This window comes from Hyperolius riggenbachi, chromosome 1, assembly GCF_040937935.1.
Source record: "Hyperolius riggenbachi isolate aHypRig1 chromosome 1, aHypRig1.pri, whole genome shotgun sequence".
In the NCBI taxonomy this organism is placed as follows: Eukaryota; Metazoa; Chordata; class Amphibia; order Anura; family Hyperoliidae; genus Hyperolius; species Hyperolius riggenbachi.
This window is the reverse complement of record NC_090646.1, coordinates 589,525,162-589,550,242: the sequence shown is the minus strand read 5'-3', so window position 1 is coordinate 589,550,242 and position 25,081 is coordinate 589,525,162. Positions and strand designations below refer to the sequence as shown.

Genomic DNA, 25,081 nt, shown 5'->3' with positions numbered 1-25,081 from the left:
GGAAGGAGCGCTGAAAGGTGAAAATTGCTCTGGTGTTCAAGGGGTAAAACCCCTCAGTGGTGAAGTGGTTAAAGAACTAATTCCCAATAACACTGCTCAATAAATTATATTTCCTCTGCAGATTTTCCAGGACTGTTAAGACACTGAATACAATCTGCTTTTAGAAATACATATCTTGTGTATTATATTTTAAATGAAGTGCACAGACAAAAATATATTTATTTAACATTTATTGTTGAAGTATCAATGACATAGTAAAACATGTTTCCATAACATTGACTGTTCACTCTTTCCCGTTACATCTTAACAGTTACTGCTTGCAGGAGTCATCATAGTCCTGGGGTTGTATCTATTTCCCCTGTTTCCGTAGCTGTTCTTCAAAGAAGTCATTGCAGGCAACAGTCAGGGCAGCGACTAGAACCACAAATTCGTTGAAGTCAACTTCATTATCTTTATTGGAATCCAGATCGTTCATGATCTTGTCAACCAGCTGAGGATCTTTTTGGCACTGGAAGACGAAACAGGAAATGTAATATTGGAGGTTAATTGGCTTATTCAAAAACTGACTCTAGAGATGTTCAGTAGTGAGCAAGAGCCCAGGCACAGGGAGAAGGCTCCTTTGGCACATAAAGTAATACAAGTAACAAGAAAAACATAAAACATAGAAAACAGTGGATAAAGCCAAGTTACAAATCAGAGAAGTAATGTTGTAGATTGCGGTATCTTAAAAGTTGTTTGACTTCTTTTCCTAATCTGCACTGTATACAGTAAAGGAGATCTACGATATGAGTAAATGTTGAAGGCAATGTCTGTACCTGTTGTATTTACCCTGTTTCCCTGCAACTAAGACATTCTAAAGGATGCACAAAATACAGGCCCTACTCCAAAAACAAGCCCTAGTTACAGTCAGTTGAAATAGTGCCCAGACAGCTACAGTATACATGTAAAAAAGTAAATTGAATTGGCAATAGAATGCAGCAGGACTGATAGATCCCTCATCAAGGAAAGCACACACCCCATAGTACATAGAAAAAGGAAGGAAACAGTCACAAGAAATTCACAAGGGAATTCAGGGTTTGGGTAGTAATGATGATGTTCCAGAATGTGATGACGTGACTATGTTTGAATAAATGTTGATTTTTTTTTTGTTCAAGAATAATAGATTGTTCACAGAAAAATAAGACATTCCCTGAAAATAAGCCCTAATGCATCTTTTGGAGCAAAAATTTACATAAAAGTAACATAAGCCCCTGCCCTGTATATTTGCAAATGAAGAATCAAGATAGGGGTTGAGCTGCAAAACTGATCTCAGTAAGAACAGAACATAGAATAGTACAGTGTTAGCCATCAGTTAAAGAGAACGCGAGGTGGGTTTCTGACATTAATATTAGGACACAGAGGCACATTCGGCATACAATGCCCAGCCTCTGTGTCCTTATAGTGCGCCCCCAGGCCCCACCCCCCTGTGCTCTACTGTCCCCCAATATAAAAACTGCCAGGCTAGCGACACACAGATTGTCGCTAGTCGGCCTTTCTGCTGCCATTCACCGCTGCTCCTTCGCCTCCTCTATAGTGTGGCTTCCTAGTCGCCACCTTTGTCCCTTCCCTCCCCGCCTCCGTTAGCTTCCTCCAATCAGCTTATGGAGGTGGGGAGGGAAGGGACACAGGCGGGGAGCTGCGATATATGTCCTAATATTGATGGCAGAAACCCACCTCAGGTTCTCTTTAAGGCAGCAAGTTTGAAACAGGACAACACCATTTATTAGGTAATATATATCCAATAAGTCTTCTATAGTCATTGAAGAAGATGTTGGTGTTGGCTTTGGACCTAATGTTAGCTTCAGACAGAAATAGAGAGTCTGAAAAATGAAATGTGCGTGTGTGTGGGGAGGTGTGCATCGGCTTCCCACACCTCCCATGGCCCGGCGTCTTCCTCTGTTTGTCCACTATACCTTCCATTGTCTATTTCCTGGTCGGTGCCCTTTGACCTGACATGCTGCACTGCGCATTTACAGTATGTGTTAATGGGCTGCCTGTAATGGCTCTCTCCAGTGGAGTGTGCGCACGTCGGGTACATCCTCGCACTGGCGAGCACGGTCACAGGCCGCCCAATAGGACATACTGTGCATGCACAGCACAGTATGTCGGGTCAAACAGCGTCAAATAGGAAATAGACAGTGATGCATTGATGCATGATGCAAGATGGGAGTCGGGAGATTGCGGTAAGCTTAATTTTGAAATTTAAATTAGGGCTAAGGTATCCTTTGACCACTGAAGTACCAGCAGTCTCAGGGGTACAGAAAATACATAATTCGGACAAATCGCTGCACATACCCACCGCAACCACCTTTACCTCCGCATATTGGAAGCCTGTTTCGTCCTATCTGAAAATTTGACTTTTGCAGAAAGTCAGATTTTTCAAGGTGTGATTATCGAGGGGCAGTGGGTGGGTAAGGAGAGGACAGGATAATAGTGCACAGAGGCATGTGGATCAGTCGCTGTGCTTCAAGTCAGATATACTTTGAGGCCAGTATTACACTTGTTGTGCGCTGTTGCCCCTGCGTCGGCTCAGCAGTGGATCAGGCACTTCTGTCGCATTAAGTGTGCTAGGCTCCGTTGCCTTGCATTGTTGTTGTGTTGCCCTGCAGTGAAACAGGGCAATGCAGATTTTCCATGCAATGGTAAAAGGGATCTCAATCAAAAATATTAGTGCAGCACCCATCTATTCTTATAGCAGTTTTAAAACAAAAGTAGAGTTTCCCTTTAGGCCTTATTCACACTTAACGCCTTGCGTTGGGTTGCTTTGCATTGCATCCCATTTTGGCAAATGGGATGCACCACAACACAATGCAACGCAATGCAATGCATTAGTTAATAGGGCCTCGAACTTTCTCAAAAGGGTCTACAAAAACAAAAAGCCTAACTGAAACATTGTACCAGTGGAAGCAGCATCTACATTGCTGAAACGAATTTCCATGAAATACAAGCAGCTTATCTCTGTGTGTTAGAACCTTTCAAAGAGGAAGACTGATTCAGAATTCCAAACATCTACAATTATGATTTTTTATGAATAGAACCCCTGATAGACAAAGCAATACTATAGAACCATTAACTGATTAAACCGCACTCGCCCTGCGTACACAAATATATCAGCCAGCTGTAATTATACAGCATTATCTGATGCTTCTCTCCCCTGCTGTATTTATATTTTATGTCAGAACCTAAATATAGTCAATTATTTCAAAAGCCAATTCATTTTTGGCCTCAATCAATTCACGTCAATGTTAAGTAATGAATGAGCAGCTCGCAGGAATGACTCATGAGTGCTGCGTCGGGGGACAAGGTGAGCCATGAGCGACCGGTAATGGAAAGTTCTATTTCGAAATCAATAGCTGCGTTATTGTTTAGTTAAATGGAACCGCCAGAATGTTACAAACAAGGAAAAGTAGATTTAGTATTTGGCTGATTGCCTTCTGGGCTATTGCGTCTCAATGAGGTCTCCTGGTCATTTATGAGGTCAAAATCTCAATTTCATAATCTCACAGGGATCTCTCTCTCTCTCTCTGTGACAAGAAGACGTAATTGTCAGCTTGGCTTCCCAAGAGGCCCTGAAGCAGCTGTGGCCTTTAGACTCATGAGATGATAAAGACAACTGAGTAAACTAGTGACTTCCTCTAGACCAGACATGTCAAACTCTGGCCCACGGGCCAAATTTGGCCCTCAGAGCCATTACATTTGGCCCTCAAGTGGTTTCCCCACTTTGCATTATGTTTGGCCCTATCTAGACTACCAGGGAGGCTATCTTAAAGGTGAAGCTATAGAACACCAGGGAAGCAATTTGGGGGAGGTAGGGGAAAGCACTAAACACTAGGGAACTGTATAGTGGAGGGTGGGGGCCTCTAGACACCAAGGAGCTGTATAGGGGAGGGAGGACCACTAGAGAACTGTATAGGGGAGAGAGGAGGACCACTAGACAATGGGGAACTGTATAGGGGTTGGAGGGGAGCCATTACACACCAGGGAACTTTATAAGGGAGGAAGGTGGCCAGTAGACATTGAGGTTGGCCTGTGACTTGGTCCCAGTGTTTAATTTCGGCCCACTTTCTATTTGGGATTGACACACCTGCTCTAGACAGTGGCGTAACACCAAGTCATGCCCCTCCCCCCGCGAAACTTTGATGGGACCCCTCATTGTTCACACCCCTTTCCGTGCCCCATATCCCCCCCCCCCCCCCGGGTGGCCTTAACGGCCTTGAGGCCCATCTCACAAGGGTCATAAAACAAGTGTGATTATCATGATCTTCACACCCATAACAAGCTAAGTCACAAAAACACCTGATGTGAAATAAAGTTGCCTGTAGGAAGGGAAGGTTAGTAATTGACCGCTCTGGGCCCCCATGCGCCTTAAATAAATACTAAAATAATAAATTCCAAACCTGCTCCATACCTATATTCTACCAAATAACTGGTAAGGAAGTGGCAACTTAAAGGACCACTTTCGCGAAAATTGTAGCATTTAAAATACATGTGTACACATACACATAAGTAGTACGTTTCTTCCAGAGTAAAATGAGCCATAAATTACTTTTCTCCTATGTTGCTGTCACTTACAGTAAGTAGTAGAAATTTAACAGAATCGCCAGGTTTTGGGCTAGTCCATCTCCTCATGGGGGATTCTCAGTTTTTTTTTTTTTATTTTGAAAAGCGTTTTATGAATGGCAGTTGCTCTGTCCAAGTGCCAAATCAGTGTGCAGCGAGCAGGGAGGCTGGCCAGCATCTTTGTATGAATCATTTTCAGGGAGTGTCTTTATAAAGAATAAAGGCCATGCTGAGAATCCCCTATGGAGAGATGGACTAGTCCAAAACCTGTCGGTAATGTCAGATTTCTATTACCTACTGTAAATGACAGCAACATACTAGAAAAGTAATTTATGGCTTATTTTACTCTGGAAGAAATGTACTTATTTGTACATGTACACATGTATTTAAAATTTTACAATTTTTGCGGTAGTGGTCCTTTAAACCCAAGACTACTATATGTAAAACAGAAAGTGCCGTAACCCATGGTAACCAGAGTTTATCTGTCCACAAATCCAATCAAAAATAAACAGACATGGGGCTCCTTATAAATGGACTATATAGAGCAGCACTGGGTTAATGTAAAGGTGCCTACATATTACTTGATATTCCACCAAGCGATTAAATGGTTGACTTTATTGTGCGATCCTCAACAGGGTGGTCAATCAATAGTCAATCGACTAGTGGCCCACACACTGCAAGAGAGATCCTATGCGATTATCCTTCACTAATCCAGTTGAATGATGTTGTGTTTCCATGCTCAGCCAGTCGATTGTGTCAGTCGGAATCAAGTGAACAGTAGTCAATTTGATCGATCAACATTTTCCATCCTGCCCAATCGCCTAAATTGGTCAATTCTACCAAATATTGACCAATTTCCTTCGATCCAACAGAATGGAATATAATTTACTCTCCCCCGATCTGATAAAATGATCAAATCGAATGGTCGATCGAGCAGGAAAATCAAGTAATGTATAAGTGCCTTGATGCCCACTATGATACAATCTTTTTTGTCCAGTCTTAATGAACCTATGTAGACAAAGGGTAAAATTAGTGAATATACTTTGAATAGATGCTTTAGGTAGTCCCTTATATTAGTGGTGGGATAGTGTAATAGTTAAGGGCTCTGCCTCTGACATAGGAGACCAGGGTTCAAATCTTGGCTGTTCCTCATTCAGTAAGCCAGCACCTATTCAGTAAGGTGTTCTTGGGCAAGACTCCCTAACACTGTTACTGAGTGCACTCTAGTGGCTGCCTCGCAAGTGTTTTGAGTCCGGCAGTAGAAAAGTACTGTACTAATTATTATTATTACTACATACAAGTGGTAAGATTGTACAATCAAGATTGTATCATTAGTGGGCACCTTCAGAAAAGACTAATCTAAAGAATGTGGTTAATGAGCCCCATCTCTATACTTAAAGGACTGAAGTGAGTAGAATATGGAGGCATTCCTTTTAAACTATACCAGCTGCCTGGCAGCCCTGCTGATCTATTTGGCTGCAGTGGTCTCTGAATAACACCAGAAACAAGCATGCAGCTAATCTTGCCAGCTCTGACAATAATGTCAGAAACACATGGGGCTTGTTTCATTAAGCTGCACTGCTAAAGCAGCGCACCTTAAAGAGTAACTGTTAGCCCCCAAATTGAAATTTAAAACACTATTGCAATGTTTTATTTATTATATAAGTGAGCCAAAAAGCCAATGTACAAGTTAAAAATCAATCTAATTTTGTTACTATCTAACCTTTTCCCCCAGCTCCGGACGCAAGCCGCATATCAGATACTGTAGCATGCAGAGCATGCCTATGTCTGGCCGACCCCCCTCTCCCCCCCAGGACCAGGTGCCAATATATTCTCCCCACCGCAGCTGACCGCTCTGACACGGAGAGAGCGGCAGCACTTCCAGAGCAGCACCGCAGAGCAGCCAGCGCCGTGCATCTCTCTCACATGTGATTCTCTCACATGTGACTCAGCGGCGGCTGCTCTGCGGTGCTGCTCTGGAAGTGCTGCCGCTCTCTCCGTGTCAGAGCGGTCAGCTGCGGTGGGGAGAATATATTGGCACCTGGTCCTGGGGGGGAGAGGGGGGTCGGCCAGACATAGGCATGCTCTGCATGCTACAGTATCTGATATGCGGCTTGCGTCCGGAGCTGGGGGAAAAGGTTAGATAGTAACAAAATTAGATTGATTTTTAACTTGTACATTGGCTTTTTGGCTCACTTATATAATAAATAAAACATTGCAATAGTGTTTTAAATTTCAATTTGGGGGCTAACAGTTACTCTTTAATGTGAAGGAGCGGCCGCTAATGCGCCAGTGTTGCCAACTCTTCCCTTTAATTACTGACACATATGAATTATACAGGTTTTGTGGCTAGGTAGATGCAGTTAAGGCACTGATTATGTGCAAATAGCCCCAGAACCTGTATAACTTAGATGTGTCAGTAATTAAAGGGATGAGTTGGCAACACTGTAATGCGCTCACTGCTATGTAAGGAGTGTGCCTTCCTTAGGAGCGTGCCTTTGTTAGATAGGAGCGTGCCTTTGTTAGATAGGAGCGTGCCTTCCTAAGGCAGTGAGCGCTACTATGTAAGCATGCATTAGCGGCCGCTCCTTCACTTTAAAGGGGAACTGAAGAGAGAGGTATATGGAGGCTGCCATGTTTATTTCCTTTTAAGCAGTAAAAGTTGCCTGGCAGCCCTGCTGATCCTCTGCCTCTAACACTATTAGCCTTAGCTCATGAACAAGCATGCAGCAGATCAGGTGTTTCAGACTTTAAAGTCAGATCTGACAAGACTAGCTGCATGCTTGTTTCTGGTGTTATTCAGATACTACTGCAGAGAAATAGACCAGCAGGGCTGCCAGGCAACTGGTATTTATTAAAAGGAAACAAATATGGCAGCCTCCGTATACCTCTTACTTCAATTCCCCTTTAAAGAGACACTGAAGCAAAAAAAAAATTATGATATTATGATTTGTATGTGTGGTACAGCTAAGAAATAAAACATTAAGATCAGATACATCAGCCTAATTGTTTCCAGTACAGAAAGTGATAAGAAACTCCAGTTGTTATCTCTATGCAATAAAGCCATTAAAGTGAATGTTTACCGTTTCAAAAAAGAAAAAGTCAGATACTCACCTAAGGAGAGGGAAGGCTCGGTCCTAATGAGCCTTCCCTCTCCTCTCCCGGTGTCCGGTCCCGCGCAGGATCCCCCGTGGCAGTATTCGACCAGTTCGGTCAAATACTGCCACTTCCGCATGCCGAAGGGAGCTTTCGGAAGCCTTTGGGAGCACTCGGGCTCCCGAGGACGGGGCCGCTCCATACTACGCATGTGCGAACGCCCTCTATGACGCGCTCGCGCGTACGTAGTATGGAGCGGCCCGTCTTCGGAAGCCCGAGTGCTCCTGAAGACCTCCGAAGTCCCTGCGGCGGCGGACGCGAACGGGGGAGCCAGCGCAGCACCGAGGGCACCGGGAGAGGAGAGGGAAGGCTCATTAGGACCGAGCCTTCCCTCTCCTTAGGTGAGTATCTGACTTTTTTTTTTATAGCGGTACCCATTGGCTTTAAGCTCTACGACAAGTGGTGGAGAGGGCTGTCTTCTGACTTTTATTATCTCAAGTGTTTTCTTTTTATCTGCCAGAGGAGAGGTCATTAGTTCACAGACTGCTCTGAAAGAATCATTTTGAGTGTTGTGTAATCTGCACATATTAGAGAATGATGCAATGTTAGAAAAAACACTATATACCTGAAAATAAAAATATGAGAATATTTTCTTTGCTGCTAATCTTCTAGTAATTATTCATAGTACACAACCAATTAATTATATCATATATTTTTTTCGCTTCAGTGTCTCTTTAAGGCACGCTGCTTTAGCAGTGCAGCTTAATGAATCAAGCCCATGATCTGCTGCATGCTTGTTCCGGATGTATGGATAAAAGTATTAGAGGGAGAGAATCAGCAGGGCAGCCAGGTAACTGGCATTGCCTAAAAGGAAATATATATGGCAGCCTCCATAGCCCCGTCGCTTCCGTTGTCCTTTAACTCTGAATGGAGCTATAGCAGGTAATATTCCTTTCTTCTAAGTCTTAAAGGGAATTTGAATGTGGTGACGCTGTTTTGTTACGTGACAGGCGTGCAAATGAAAACAAACATGCCTATGCAAATATCTCCCATGCTGGGATTAACCACATCACCCACTGTCTCAAAATAGGAGGGGGTGGGGTACGGTGGGGGAATTATTATAACAGGTGCAAAGAAAATTGGGACCAGAAGTCAAATAGTTAACTGGAGAGACTTAATCAATACACAGGTAATAAATACAAATTTAATAAAGACACAGGTAATCAGGTTGTGTCTCTAATGGTGAATACTTCACTTTTAGTCTAGTTTGATTGCAATATTGTGAGCTGTTAAGACAAGACAAGACAAGACAAGACAAATAACATTTATATTGCGCTTTTCTCCTGGCGGACCCAAAGCGCCATAGGATGCTGCACTAAATATCATATTAACAGGTGCTATTAATAACCACCCCCCTTTCAACATAAGCCACAAAATGAACATCATATTTTATTTTTTAGACAATGAATACATTTGAAACAACAAACAAAGTATGAGTAAAACAGAAGCATTGCAATGGGAATTTTAAAGGACAAGTGAAGTGAGAAGAATATGGAGGCTGCCATATTTATTTCCTTTTAAACAATACCGGTTTCCTGGCAGCCCTGCTGATCAATTTGGCTGCAGTAGTGTCTGAATCGCACACCTGAAACAAGCATGGAGCTAATCTTGTCGGATCTGACAATAATGTCAGAAACACCTGATCTGCTGCATGCTTGTTCAGGGTCCATGAATAAAAGTATTAGAGGCAGAGGATAAGTAGGATAGCCGGGTAACTGGTATTGCTTAAAAGGAAATAAATATGGCAGCCTCCATATTCCTCTCATTACAGTTGTCCTTTAAGTGACTTGAAAAGATAGAAGGACTAAGGCTGGATTCACAGTGGTCAGCTGCAAAACACACGTTATATATTTGTAAATAGACGTCACACTGCCACCGCCATCTTTTTCAAAAATCCCTGTCTGCATTGCCATAATGCATTCATTGGAGTCAGTTTTCTGCATGCAGAATCTGCGTGTAGTGGAAACAGGCCCTAAAAGTACCACACTCCACCGCCCCAGTTTGAAACCACCCGGAAGCTTACCTACACAATCTGTTAATAGTATTTAAAATATGCTGGCCCTCATACTATATGTATAAAAGTCTTTGTGTGTATGCACTCTTAAGGCTCATACACACATCAGACCATAGTCTTTGGAAAATGAAAGATCACAGACCAATTTTACCCCCTTCCATGTAGTATGAGAGCCATACCTTCACAGTCTATTCTATGGAGGTGAACTCCCCATCAGACAGAAATCTTAGCAAGATGCTGCACACAAAGATGCTGTACACATTCAAAAGATCAGTATCTGCAAAAGATCCGTTCCTGCAAAAGATCCGTTCCTGCAAAATGCATTCATAGTCTATGATATCTGCAGATCTCATACACACCTTGTTTAACAGACATTCATCTGCAGATCAGGTCCACCAGGATGGATTTTCAGATCTGCAGATGATTGTCTGATCTGCAGATGAATGTCAGTTAAACAAGGTGTGTATGATGATCTGCAGATATCAGACTATGAATGCAATTTGCAGGAACGGATCTTTGGCAGGAACAGATCTTTTGCAGATACTGATCTTTTGTGTCTGTACAGCATCTGTGTGTGCAGCATCTTGCAAAGATTTTTTTCTGATGGGGAGTTCAGCTCCATAGAAATGACTTTGAAGGTATGGCTCTCATACTACATGAAGGGTGGTAAGATTGGTCTGTGATCTTTCATTTTCCAAAGACTATGGTCTGATGTGTGTATGAGCCTTAAGGCTTGGTTCACAATTGAGGGCTCAAACCCACTAGAAGTTTTTTCTAAGCGCTAGTGATTTGAAAACGCTCTTGCTAATGCAATGCTATGAGGGATTTTTATAAAATCACATCCCTCCATTGGGATCACACCCATAGCATTACATTAGCAATAGCTTTTCAAATCACAAAGTGCTCAGAAAAGCTCTCTCAGGCCTGGTGCACACCAAAAACCGCTAGCAGATCCGCAAAATGCTAGCAGATTTTGAAACGCTTTTTCTTCTTTTTCTGTAGCGTTTCAGCTAGCGTTTTGCGGTTTTGTGTAGCGTTTTTGGTGTAGTAGATTTCATGTATTGTTACAGTAAAGCTGTTACTGAACAGCTACTGTAACAAAAAACGCCTGGCAAACCGCTCTGAAGTGCCGTTTTTCCGAGCAGTTTGCGTTTTTCCTATACTTAACATTGAGGCAGAAACGCATCCGCAATCCAAAATCTGCAGCAGCCCGGGAGTATGCGTTTCTGCAAAACGCCTCCCGCTCTGGTGTGCACCAGCCCATTGAAATACATTACCCTAGCGGATCCGCACCCGCAGGTGTATCGCAAACCGCAGCAGAACCGCTCTGGTGTGCACTAGGCCCTAGTGGGTCCCAGGCCTCAGCCTGATCTCCAACGACCAGCCAGAGCAGACAGTGCAGTATCCGTTGCAATGGTCAGTTGTGGTCCATTGGAGTCCTGAATTTAGAGGGATATGGAGGTTGACATATTAATTTAATTTTAAACAATACCAGTTGCCTAGCAGTCTTTTGCCTTTAATACTTTTAGCCACAGACCTTGAACAAGCAAGAAAATCAGATGTTTCTGACAAAAATCTGACAAGATTAGCTGCATGCTTGTTTCAGTTGTGTGAGTCAGACACTGCTGATGCCAGAATGATCAGAAGGACTGGCTGGCAACTGATGTTGTTTAACCTTCCTGGCGGTAATAAGCCGCGCAGGAGGATTTCTCAGGCCCTGCTGGGCCGATTTGCATAACTTTTTTTTTTTGCTACACGCAGCTAGCACTTTGCTAGCTGCGTTTGCACACCAATTGCCGCCGCTCCGCGCCGATTTGCCGCTACCTGCCGCGCCGCCCCCCCAGAACCCATGCACTGCCTGGCCAATCAGTGCCAGGCAGTGCTGAGGGGTGGATCGGGACTCTCTTTGACGTCACGACGTCGGTGACGTCATCCCGCCCGTCGCCATGGTGACAGGGGAAGCCCTAATGGAAATCCCGTTCAGAACGGGGTTTCCGGACAGGCTTGATCGCCAGAGGCGATCGAAGAGGGTAGGAGGATGCCGCTGCACAGTGGCTGTCATGTAGCTAGCGCTAGGCTAGCTAGATGATTTAAAAAAAAAAAACAATAAAAAAAAAGCTATTAGTAGATGGCGTGACACATGGATGACATAACAGAGATTTGTAGCAGGGGAGAAACTAGAAATCCCTGGGCCCCCTGCAAAAAAAAAAAAGAGTGGCCGCACATCGGTGAGGAGGGGGGCATTCCCTCCCCCCCTCCCTCACCTCGGGCTCTCCTCTCAGCGCTCCCCTCCTGCAATCAATAGTGGCAGCGGGCGGGCAGCGGCGGCAGGCTGAACACATACCTCCTTCTCGTCGGAGGTCTCCGATCTCTAAGAGCTTCATGCTACTTCCTGTTTACACAGGAAGTAACATGAAGCACTTAGTGATCGGAACCTTCGGCATGAATGCGGGTGCAGGGGTCGCATCCCCTATTGTTATGCCCCTGATTTGTAGTATGTATAAGTCTGAGGCCCAGTGCACACCAAAAACCTCTAGCAGATCTGCAAAAGGCTAGAGGTTTTTGAAGCAGATTTCAGAGCGATTCTAGGCATGTTTTCTAAACAGGCCTAGCATTTTTTGGAGCGTCCACACTCTTCCGGGTGTGCGCCTCTCTCCTCGTTGGTTGCGCTGGCAGAGAGGGTGACGTGACGTGCTTTGCGCATGCGCAGTGCACACGTTTCTCCGTGGGTCGCGGAAGTTCGTCCCATTTCGGAAAGGCATGTGACGTCAGCGGGGGCGCCGGTTTAAATCCGGTGTTCTCCGCACTGCATGGCCCCTCTCACCCTCACAGGAGACGTGTGGACAGTGCGGAAACGGGATAAGGAGACCAGGAGGTTGGTAACACCTGGGAGGGCATGTTATGGGGAAGGATACTTAGTCCTCACATCTTTACCTGCTCTTTCTGTCTTCCTTGGCAGCTGGTTTCAGCAGCACTATGGACCCTTCAGGCATCACTGCGCCCAATACAGATCAGCCAGCTGGTGTTAGGTAAGGGTCATAAGGTAGGAAAAAAAAAAAAATGGAGTGCCAACTAATTAAATTTTTTTCTTATTTGCAGCCCTAAAGATCGGGGGGAGAAACGTTCCTCTCGGCACTCGAAGAAAGCGAAGAAGCATTCTAAAAAGGAACACCGCAGTAGATCCCCAAGGCGTCAGTCGGAAAGGACAAGGGATCCTACACCTTCACACTCACGCCCAAGATCATGCAGAGCATGCGGAAATCCGGTGATGCCGGGAAAATTAGTCTGCGCAAGTTGCTTTGGGGAATTGGGGAGACCAGTGGAGCCGGAACCGGTGGACGTAACGGATATCATTAAGAGAGCGGTTCAGGACTCCATGAATGAATATATTCAGTCTCACCCGGCACCAGTAGCACTCCCTCGCTCGGACGAGGGCGCCTCATCCTCAATGGCCGCAGCTCAGCAGGAAGTTGATGATAACGAGGATTACGCAGTAGGATTTGACTTCAATCTAGTACAACCCTTTGTGAAAGCGGTAAGAGAGGCAATACAGTGGAAAGACGTTACTCCAGAAACTGCAGAAGGCGATGGTCAAAAGAGATACTACAAACATCTTAAAAAATCTTCAGTCACGTTTCCTTTCATGGAAGAAATCCAGGAAATAATCGAAGAAGAATGGACCAAGATGGAGAAAAAACCTCCTTTGAATAATAAGTTAAATAAACTCTACCCATTAGAAGAGGCCAAAGTAAAATCACTGGACACTCCTCCGACGGTGGACGCCTCGATAGCAAGACTGGCGAAAAATGTGACCCTTCCACTAGAGGATTCGGTTTCGTTTATCGATGTACTGGACAGGAGGCTGGACCTAGACTTACGGAAAATCTATACTACATCGGGGGGAGCGTGTAAGCCAGCCATCGCCCTGACGTCAGTCGGGAAAGCCATACAGGCCTGGGCGGAGAACATGGAAGAGGCCATAAGGTCTGGAGCAGAGATAGAGACTTTAATATCAGCTTTGGAAGACTTCAAGATTGCGGGAGAGTTTATCGGAGAAGCCGCAATTGATGTACTTAGAAGCTCAGCCAGATCTATGCTCCTCTCGGTCACGGCAAAAAGGGCACTCTGGCTAAAGTCCTGGTCGGCAGATCCTTCTTCGCGCCAGATGTGGTGTAAAATTCCCTTTGATGGCAGGTCATTATTTGGAGACAAAATGGATTCTGCCATCAACAGGGTTACCGGGGGCAAGTCGGGTCTGCTTCCCCAGGACAGACGCCAGAGGAGAAGACCTGTTCCTACTACTCAGAGGCCTATTCAAAGTACAAGATATCAGACTTCAAGATCCTATAGGCCTGGTCGTGGTTATCGTAGGAATTGGCAGGGAAACCAATCGACTTTACATCGATCATTGAAGCAGAAAAATACTAACACTGTACCAGGACAGCAGAAGTCCTTTTGACAACTCGCCAGTTCAGGGGGGGCCCGTAGGTTCGAGACTAAGACTTTTCTCACAGGTTTGGAGAAGGGAGATAAAGAACTCATGGGTGATTCGCACCATATCATCGGGCCACTTCTGGACTTTCAGCACACCTCCACCGCGAAACAGTTTTATACAGACAAAAATTCCAGAGTCTCACCTGAAGAGAGAGATCCTAAGGAAATACTTATCAGATCTGGTGATCAAACAGGCAGTGGAGTTAATACCGGCGAAGGACAGAGGACGGGGATTTTACTCTCAGCTATTTTTCGTCAGAAAGAAGTCGGGAGACCTCCGTCCGGTGCTAGACTTGAAAAGGCTCAACAAATATATATACTTAGAACGATTCAAGATGGAATCCCTTCAGACAATTATGACATTCATACGCCCAAACGATTGGCTTCTCTCAGTGGATCTGGAGGATGCCTACCTCCACATCCCCATCCAACGGGATCTTCAAACATATCTAAGGTTCTGTGTAGCGGATTTACATTTCCAATTTTCGTGCCTGCCATTCGGCATTTGCACCGCGCCGAGGACCTTCACGAAGGTGCTGGTGGAAGTTATAGCACTACTCAGGCTGGAAGGCCTTCGAGTGTACCACTACCTGGACGATGTCCTCCTGCTGGCAAGCAGTCGTCACATCATCTTGAGACATCGGGAGATTCTAGTTCAGACCCTAACGAAGTTTGGGTGGCTAATAAACGCCAAAAAAAGTCATCTACAGCCGACACAAGATCTTGTCTTCTTAGGGGCTCGTTTTATGACAGCAGAGAACGCGGTCTCGCTTCCCCCACAGAGAATAGAGATACTGAGAAACAGAGTACTGAAAATTCGAGCCAAACGATTCATTCCAGCCAGGTGGTGCATGAGGGTATTGGGGACAATGTCCGCCACAATCCCAACGACACCATGGGCACACTATCACATCAGGAGACTTCAATGGGAGTTCCTAACTCAATGGAACAGGAGAGATCTCTCCCAGAAAATATCGATTTCCGCCTCAACCAGCCGCACCCTGGATTGGTGGCTCAAAAGAGAGAACTTGTCAGCACGAGCACCCTTGCAACAGAAACCACCCTTGATAATAGGCACAGACGCCAGCAAACAGGGATGGGGAGCGACGCTGAACAACCAGATTATCCAGGGAACTTGGTCACAGACGGAAATGAGCCTTCCGGCCAATCTGCTGGAACTGAGAGCAGCTTACCTGGCTCTCCTGCATTTCAGACACTGTATTGCCGGGGAGAATATACAGCTGAGAATGGACAATATGACCGCAGTATGCTATATACAGAACCAGGGAGGTACGCGCAGTATACCCTTAATGAAGGAAGTGGACAGGATATTCCAATTTGCGGAGAAGAATCTTGTATCGATTCAGGCATTACACATACGGGGGACTCTGAATATAATACCAGATTATCTGAGCAGAATGAAGGTGGATCGCCACGAGTGGAGCTTGAGTCAATCTGCTTTCAGGACGATATGTCGCAAATGGGGCCATCCACAAATAGACCTAATGGCGACCCGGCAGAACGCCAAGTGCAAACGGTTTTTCAGTCACCACCATTGTCAGGAGGCGGAAGCGACAGATGTATTGACAGCCCCATGGAACTTCAACTTGGGGTATGTCTTTCCCCCGACTCCGTTGATTCACCGGCTATTACTCAGGCTCAGAGGAGAGAAAGTTACTTTATTAGCAGTGCTACCTCTATGGCCAAGACGTCCCTGGTTCCCTATGGTTCTACAGATGGCAGTGGATCTTCCGATACGTCTGACAGTGACACAGGATCTTCTGTTACAGGGACCACTCTATCACCCCAATCCTTCCCGGATGAACCTTGTGGGATGGAAATTGAGAGGAGGAAATTAAGGGAAGTCGGATGTACTGAGGCAGTAATCAATACGTTACTAAACGCCAGGAAATCAACTACAAACTCGACCTACTACAGGGTGTGGAACCGATTTGTACAATTCGCAGTGTCCCAACAGTTCGATCCGATGAAACCACAGCCACATCAGGTGCTTGCCTTCCTTCAGGCAGGGGTTGACAAACAGCTGGCCTATCATACTATCAAGGTCCATATTTCGGCCATATCGGCCCTCTCAGATTTCCGCTGGTCGTCACACCCATTGATAACGATAAGACAATTTACCAAGGCGGTATTAAGGATGAGACCACCAAGAAAGATTACATTTCCTAAATGGGACTTGCCAATGGTGTTGCAACACCTTACAGGACAGCCATACGAGCCGATAGCAGACTGTTCCTTATGGAATTTGACACTTAAAACAACTTTCTTGATAGCAGTGACCTCCGCCAGGAGAGTGTCGGAACTACAGTCACTAAACTGTAAGGAACCGTATCTCACGTTCTTCAGGGATCGGGTACAGATAAAGCCGGTACAATCATTCATCCCCAAGGTGGCTACTGCATTCCATATGAGTCAAGAATGGTCTTTGCCAGTTTTTACGGAAGAAAACTCGCCTACTCTGCATGCATTGGACGTATCTAGAGCGCTATTAGCCTATTTGGAGAAAACAAGTGGCTTGCGCAAAACAGATACCTTGCTGGTGATCCCAGCTGGATATAGGAAAGGTGAGGCGGCAACTCCTAGGACAATATCCAGTTGGCTAGTTAAAACAATTCAGAGTGCTTATAAGGCTAACAACCAGCTACCCCCAGATGAGATAAGGGCGCATTCGACCAGGAGCCTGTCAACTTCATGGGCGGCGCAGGCCAGAGTTTCGGCAGACAAGATCTGTCAGGCAGCCAACTGGAGCACGATCAATACCTTTATTAGGCACTATCAAGTAGACACTTCTAGCTCTACTACGGTGGATTTTGGTAGAGCTGTGATTGCTTCTTGTTCTGGGCAAGGAAATGCTCAATAAATTTTTTCTTTATGCACCTGCAAGTTTGTCCCTCCCTTGTGATTTATTCTAGTTAGTTCCCATTGTGCTGCCATGGAAGCATAAGGAAAACGGAAAATTGTATACTCACCTAACGGTAATTTTCCTTTCCTGATGCATCCATGGCAGCATGGGATACCCACCACAAACTGTTCGGTGAGTATCTACTTACAAAACATGGGACCACAGCACACATGCAAATTTATAATTAACGTCCTGTGAGGTAATGGGGCGGGACCATTACCCATTGTGCTGCCATGGATGCATCAGGAAAGGAAAATTACCGTTAGGTGAGTATACAATTTTCCGTTGTATAGTAGTCAGGTGCAAGTAGTGCAGGAATTACTAGTGTATAGTAGTCAGGTGCAAGTAGTGCAGGAATTACCTGCTAGTGTATAGTAGTCAGGTGCAAGTAGTGCAGGAATTACCTGCTAGTGTATAGTAGTCAGGTGCAAGTAGTGCAGGAATTACTAGTGTATAGTAGTCAGGTGCAAGTAGTGCAGGAATTACCTGCTAGTGTATAGTAGTCAGGTGCGGGCAGTGCAGGAATTACCTGCTAGTGTATAGTAGTCAGGTGCAAGTAGTGCAGGAATTACCTGCTAGTGTATAGTAGTCAGGAGCAAGTAGTGCAGGAATTACCTGCTAGTGTATAGTAGTCAGGTGCAAGTAGTGCAGGAATTACTAGTGTATAGTAGTCAGGTGCAAGTAGTGCAGGAATTACCTGCTAGTGTATAGTAGTCAGGTGCTAGTAGTGCAAGAGTTACCTGCTAGTGTATAGTAGTCAGGTGCAAGCAGTGCAGGAATTACCTGCTAGTGTATAGTAGTCAGGTGCAAGTAGTGCAGGAATTACTAGTGTATAGTAGTCAGGTGCAAGTAGTGCAGGAATTACCTGCTAGTGTATAGTAGTCAGGTGCGGGCAGTGCAGGAATTACCTGCTAGTGTATAGTAGTCAGGTGCAAGTAGTGCAGGAATTACCTGCTAGTGTATAGTAGTCAGGAGCAAGTAGTGCAGGAATTACCTGCTAGTGTATAGTAGTCAGGTGCAAGTAGTGCAGGAATTACTAGTGTATAGTAGTCAGGTGCAAGTAGTGCAGGAATTACCTGCTAGTGTATAGTAGTCAGGTGCAAGTAGTGCAGGAATTACCTGCTAGTGTATAGTAGTCAGGTGCAAGTAGTGCAGGAATTACTAGTGTATAGTAGTCAGGTGCAAGTAGTGCAGGAACTACCCGCTAGTGTATAGTAGTCAGGTGCGGGCAGTGCAGGAATTACCTGCTAGTGTATAGTAGTCAGGTGCAAGTAGTGCAGGAATTACCTGCTAGTGTATAGTAGTCAGGAGCAAGTAGTGCAGGAATTACCTGCTAGTGTATAGTAGTCAGGTGCAAGTAGTGCAGGAATTACTAGTGTATAGTAGTCAGGTGCAAGTAGTGCAGGAATTACCTGCTAGTGTATAGTAGTCAGGTGCTAGTAGTGCAAGAGTTACCTGCTAGTGTATAGTAGTCAGGTGCAAGCAGTGCAGGAATTACCTGCTAGTGTATAGTAGTCAGGTGCAAGCAGTGCAGGAATTACCTGCTAGTGTATAGTAGTCAGGTGCAAGTAGTGCATGAATTACCTGCTAGTGTATAGTAGTCAGGTGCGGGCAGTGCAGGAATTACCTGCTAGTGTATAGTATTCAGGTGCAAACAGTGCAGGAATTACTGCTAGTGTATAGTAGTCAGGTGCAAGCAGTGCAGGAATTACCTGCTAGTGTATAGTAGTCAGGTGCAAGCAGTGCAGGAATTACCTGCTAGTGTATGGTAGTCAGGTGCAAACAGTGCAGGAATTACCTGCTAGTGTATAGTAGTCAGGTGCAAACAGTGCAGGAATTACCTGCTAGTGTATAGTAGTCAGGTGCAAGTAGTGCAGGAATTACCTGCTAGTGTATAGTATTCAGGTGCAAACAGTGCAGGAATTACCTGCTAGTGTATAGTAGTCAGGTGCAAGTAGTGCAGGAAATACCTGCTAGTGTATAGTAGTCAGGTGCGGGCAGTGCAGGAATTACCTGCTAGTGTATAGTAGTCAGGTGCAAACAGTGCAGGAATTACTGCTAGTGTATAGTAGTCAGGTGCAAGTAGTGCAAGAATTACCTGCTAGTGTATAGTAGCCAGGTGCAAGTAGTGCAAGAATTACCTGCTAGTGTATAGTAGTCAGGTGTGGGCAGTGCAGGAATTACCTGCTAGTGTATAGTAATCAGGTGCAAGCAGTGCAGGAATTACCTGCTAGTGTATAGTAGTCAGGCGCGGGCAGTGCAGGAATTACCTGCTAGTGTATAGTAGTCAGGTGCAAGCAGTGCAGGAATTACCTGCTAGTGTATAGTAGTCAGGTGCAAACAGTGCAGGAATTACCTGCTAGTGTATAGTAGTCAGGTGCAAGCAGTGCAGGAATTACCTGCTAGTGTATAGTAGTCAGGTGCAAGCAGTGCAGGAATTACCTGTTGGTGTATAGTAGTCAGGTGCAAGTAGTGCAAGAATTACCTGCTAGTGTATAGTAGTCAGGTGCAAACAGTGCAGGAATTACCTGCTAGTGTATAGTAGTCAGGTGCAAGCAGTTCAGGAATTACCTGTTGGTGTATAGTAGTCAGGTGCAAGCAGTGCAGGAATTACCTGCTGGTGTATAGTAGTCAGATGCAAGCAGTGCAAGAATTACCTGCTAGTGTATAGTAGTCAGGTGCAAGTAGTGCAGGAATTACCTGCTAGTGTATAGTAGTCAGGTGCAAGCAGTGCAGGAATTGCCTGCTAGTGTATAGTAGTCAGGTGCAAGCAGTGCAGGAATTACCTGCTAGTGTATAGTAGTCAGGTGCGGGCAGTGCAGGAATTACCTGCTAGTGTATAGTAGTCAGGTGCAGGCAGTGCAGGAATTACTTGCTAGTGTATAGTAGTCAGGTGCAGGCAGTGCAGGAATTACCTGCTAGTGTATAGTAGTCCAGTGGCGTAGCTAGGGTGTTTGACACCCGGTGCGGATAATTTACAGACACCCCCCAAAAAAAGCGAACCGCGCGGTGGCAAAAAAGTGGGTGTGGACATGACATCACATGGGTGGGGGTAACTGTAATGTAACTGTAACAGTAAGGCTGTGGGCTAATATAGGTAGCCAGAATAGTTGCCCCCAGCATAGGTTAGATAGGTAGGTGCCCCCAGTATAGGTTAGTTAGGTAGGTGCCTCCAATATAGGTAGCCAGTATAGTTGCCACCAGTATCGGCTAGCTAGGTAGGTAGGTAGGTGCCCCCAATACAGGTTAGATAGGTAGGTGCCCCAGTATAGATTACATAGGTAGCTGCCCCCAGTATAGGTTAGATTGGTAGGTGCCTCCAGTGTAGGTTAGATAGGTAGCTGCCCCCAGTATAGGTTAGATAAGTAGGTGCCCCCCAGTATAGTTTAGATTAGGTAGGTGCCCCCCAGTATAGGTTAGATAGGTAGCTGCCCCCTAGTATAGATTATATTAGGTAGGTGCCCCCAGTATAGGTTAGATAGCTGCCCCCCAGTATAGGTTAGATAGGTAGCTGCTGCCCAGTATAGGTTAGATTAGGTAGGTGCCCCCCAGTATAGGTTAGATTAGGTTACTGCACCCCATTATAGGTTAGATTAGGTAGGTGCCCTCAGTATAGGTTAGGTAGGTGCCCCCAGTATAGGTTAGGTAGGTAGCTGCTGTCCAGTATAGGTTCAATTAGGTAGGTGCCCCCATTACAGGTTAGATAGGTAGCTGCCCCCAGTATAGGTTAGATAGGTAGCTGCCCCCCAGTATAGGTTAGATAGGTAGCTGCTGCCCAGTATAGGTTAGATAGGTAGCTGCCCCCAGTATAGGTTAGATAGGTAGGTGCCCCCCAGTATAGGTTAGATAGGTAGCTGCCCCCCAGTATAGGTTAAATAGGTAGCTGCTGCCCAGTATAGGTTAGATTAGGTAGGTGCCCCCCATTATAGGTTAGATTAGGTAGGTTCCCCCAGTATAGGTTAGATTAGGTAGGTGCCCCCCAGTGTAGGTTAGATAGGTAGCTGCCCCCCAGTATTAGGATAGATAGGTAGCTGCCCCCCAGTATAGGTTAGATAGGTAGCTGCTGCCCAGTATAGGTTACATTAGATAGGTGCCCCCCATTGTAGGTTAGGTAGGTAGCTGCCCCCTGTATAGGTTATATAGGTAGCTGCCCCCCAGTATAGGTTAGATAGGTAGCTACTGCCCAGTATAGGTTAGATTAGGTAGGTGCCCCCAGTATAGGTTAGATAGGTAGCTGCCCTCCAGTATAGGTTAGATAGGTAGCTGCCCCCCAGTATAGGTTAGATTAGGTAGGTGCCCCCCAGTATAGGTTAGATAGGTAGCTGCCCCCTAGTATAGGTTAGATAGGTAGCTGCCCCCCCCCCCCCCCCCGTATAGGTTAGATAGGTAGCTGCCCCCCAGCATAGGTTAGATTAGGTAGGTGCCCCCCAGTATAGGTTAGATAGGTAGCTGCCCCCCAGTATTAGGTAGGTGCCCCCCCTAATGGAGGGGAGAGCCGCAGCCGCGGGGAGGGCAGCCCGACCTCTCAAAGGGCTGCCCTCCGTGCTCCCCCCTCCCGATTGCAGAGAGCAATGCGCAGGGAAGCCTGTACTAAACTACTCACCTACCTGGTTCCAATCGCCGCTCACTAGCCGCCAGTCTCCTCTCTGCATACACTGATACACACGCTGCTTCCTGTTTAGCCGGAAGCAGCATGTATATCAGCGTCTACGCAGAGAGGAGACTGGCGGCTAGTGAGCGGCGATTGGAACCAGGTGGGAGACGTCGGGCTGCCCTCCCCACGGCTGCGGGGATCCCCTCCATTAGAGCACACCCCCTCTAGGGTGGCTGGGGTCACCCCACCTGGTGCGGGTCGCACCCCCCGCACCCCCGTCACGACGCTAGTGTAGTAGTCAGGTGCAAATAATGCAAGAATTACCTGCTAGTGTATAGTAGTCCGGTGCAAGTAGTGCAGTTGTTACCGTGTAGCATAGACCTAAATAGCTCAGTTTCCTGTACAGCAGTTCTGAATTGTCTGTCTTTTTATTTCTGCATCCTGCTAATTAAATGTGTGAATACTAATTATATAGACACTCAACACAGGCATAATAAATGCGTGCATAATAAATAGGAATAATTCGTATGCATATATTTAATTAGCAGGACGAAAAAATTTAAAACTTTCATTTAGCAATTCAGAACGTGTGTACAGTAAACTGTGAGACTTCGCTGATATAACACGTCTTTTTCTTACTGAAAGTTATTTGCATTTCTTTGCAGGCATGAAGTTATTCATTGATCTAGTGCTTTTCAGAGTACATTGAGTTATTTATGTAGCTGTCTCACAATCTAATATCCCTATCACATTTAAGGGTCAGTTTTGTGGGGAACAAAATGAACCTATCAGTAAGTTTTTCGGATGTGGGAGGAATCCGGGGTACCTAAAGGAAAACCACACATATGCAGGAAGAACACACTAACTCCATTAAGACAATGCCCTTGCAAGGATTTGAACCTTTTATTCTATTTGAACTATGAACTACTTGGTAACTCTTGCCTTTCTCCATTGCTATTAATTTGTAACGCCCTCACTAATCCCAGTCACTGGCACCGTGCTGTGATGATAATGCACCCATCTAGCAGATTCACTTGAAGGCTGGATTTACACTTGGATGCGTTGCGTCGAGGTGCAGAAATTTGCATTGCATTACATTGCAGCAGCTTTTTTTTCAGTGGGATGCAACTCAACGCAAAGCATCTAAGTGTAAATCCAGACTTAAGGACACCTGAAATGACAGTAGTATGGAGGCTGATACATATTTTCCTTTTAGACAATGCAGACAACTGTCATGCTGGTCCTCTGCCTCTACTACTTTTGGCCATAATCCCTGAACAAGCATGCAGATCAGGTGCTCTGACTGAAGTTTAAATGGATTTGCCTGATGCTTGTTTCAGGTGTGTGAGTCAGACACTACTAATGCATGAAAGATCAACAGGACTGCTAGGCAACTGGTACTGTTTAAAAGAAAATAAATATGGCAGCCTCCATAACACTCTCACTTCAGGTGTCCTTTTAGATAGTTAACAAGGGTAGTCAGTGTTTCTGTGGGTAACCCTCCCTCCCTATACACAATACAGTATATACTGCTCAGCCATGCGGAAGATGTCGGCCCTATATTAATACATAATAATAATACCGCATACTCACAGCAAGGAAGTCCGTCAGCTCGCTCTGTAACAGCAGCTTCAGCTCCCCCTTGTTCAGCTTGTACTTGTCCCCCTCCTTGCCGGAGTAATGGTGGAAGATGCGGATCATGGTGTCCATGGCACCCTCTAACTGGGAAGGCATCTTCGCAGCTGGTATCTAAAAGGGTGTAATAAGATATTGAGTCTGCAGTCAATGCTGGATATCCTTTAAGATTACTTTTGGGCCTCTAGGGCATCAGTAGTTAAATATTTTCCACAAAGCAAAAGAACAACAAAAACAGTAATACAGCAAAAGCAGCAATAAAAACAGTAAAAGAAGAATCTAAGTGGAGTATAAAGCAGATGCGTACCTTCGTGTCTACAAAGAAAAAGAACCTGATAAGCTATAAAGACAACTCAGCAGGTGGCTTTTTATATGCAACATTCCAACTCAGCAAATGTATTCCCAAAATGCAAAATCTGCTTCATCGCCAATGAAGACAGGTGAGGGTCCTGCGTCATCCGTAGCTATGTGGCCATTGGTTGCGGCTTCTCGCTTTCATCACTCCGAGAGGTGGTTGAGTTTTGGCTAATCTCACACAGCTTACCTGTGATTACTGCAGGAGCCTGGTGGGAGGAGACTCGCTGGCACTACAGTGTACATCTGTTCATTAAAGCAGGTAGGAAATGAAGGCAATTAGTTGCTAGGATGCTGAGGCAGAGGAAAATCTCCAAAAATAAACCTCAGGAAGAAGGGAATAGGTTGCTGTAGCCTAAATGACAGTGTTTCCCCCCCAGGGAGGAGTCGTGTAGAGCAGCAGGGAGAGGCGCAAGTAAGAAACAGGATTTATTTCACTGCTTTAAGCAATTGCAGCATCTTCCAATGCTGTCTCCTGTATTAACCCCTGACTAACAGAGATAAGCTAAAACAAGCTTAATAAAGAAATTAATCAAATATATATATATATATATATATATATATATATATATATATATATATATATATATATATCTGGAAGAGACGTTTATAAATGGCAATTGATTCCCAGGTTGTTGCAGGTGGTTGGGTGAGACTGAATTAGACATATAATGATAGGCTTTTACACTAGTGTTACTAATGCTTTCCTTATGTAACAATCAGTGTACTGTATCTGGCAGCAATATTGTATTACTATTATGGGGCCTATTTAAAACATAAAAAAGCGGAGTACAGAAAAAGCCTTTTTTTCTCGCTCTCAGCTTTTGAAATTCCCCTAATCACTGTTAGGTCTGCTGCACAGGGGAGGTTGCACCGTGTGCATGTTGGGGAGTTCCATATCCATGCTGGCATGATATAGGGCATGGTGTATGGTATGGAGCATAGCTCCCAACTGTCCCTCTTTTGGAGCCCTGTCCCTCTTTCCACCTCATTTATCCCTCTTTCAGGACTTTGTCCCTCTTTCTATGTAAATATATATATATGTCTCTACTAAAAATGTGTTTGGTTGACTCTAAACTTTATTCCCCTCCTTTAAATGTATATATTACTAATTTTAAAATGTTAATATGAAGGAAAATGAACCAGGATAGAAAGGACCAGTGTGGTTTGATTTATAAAACGACATATTTTTCTTATGAAATCTTAACGGTATGTGTGACTAGGGGTGTGACAGGGGCGTGATCAGGGGTGTGGCAGGGGTGTGGCTTAAGTGTCCCTCTTTCTCATCTCAAAAAGTTGGGAGGTATGTATG

At 45.1% G+C, this 25,081-nt stretch overlaps 1 protein-coding gene across 2 annotated transcripts; it reads right to left on the bottom strand.

Annotated features, from left to right (window-relative positions):
- Positions 1-272: 272 nt before the first annotated feature.
- Positions 273-24,116, bottom strand: S100Z (S100 calcium binding protein Z). 2 transcript variants are annotated; one of them, XM_068271726.1, is made up of 3 exons: positions 23,960-24,116; positions 23,374-23,529; positions 273-508 (listed from the first exon to the last, which is right to left on the bottom strand). In XM_068271726.1, exons 2-3 carry the CDS (start codon positions 23,512-23,514, stop codon positions 350-352), a joined length of 300 nt encoding a protein of 99 aa, XP_068127827.1. In that variant the 5' UTR covers positions 23,515-23,529; positions 23,960-24,116; the 3' UTR covers positions 273-349. The 2 variants fall into 2 exon arrangements, with proteins under 2 accessions (XP_068127827.1, XP_068127826.1); XM_068271725.1 differs by lacking the exon at positions 23,960-24,116 and adding an exon at positions 23,723-23,935.
- Between the last annotated feature and the right edge of the window lie 965 nt (positions 24,117-25,081).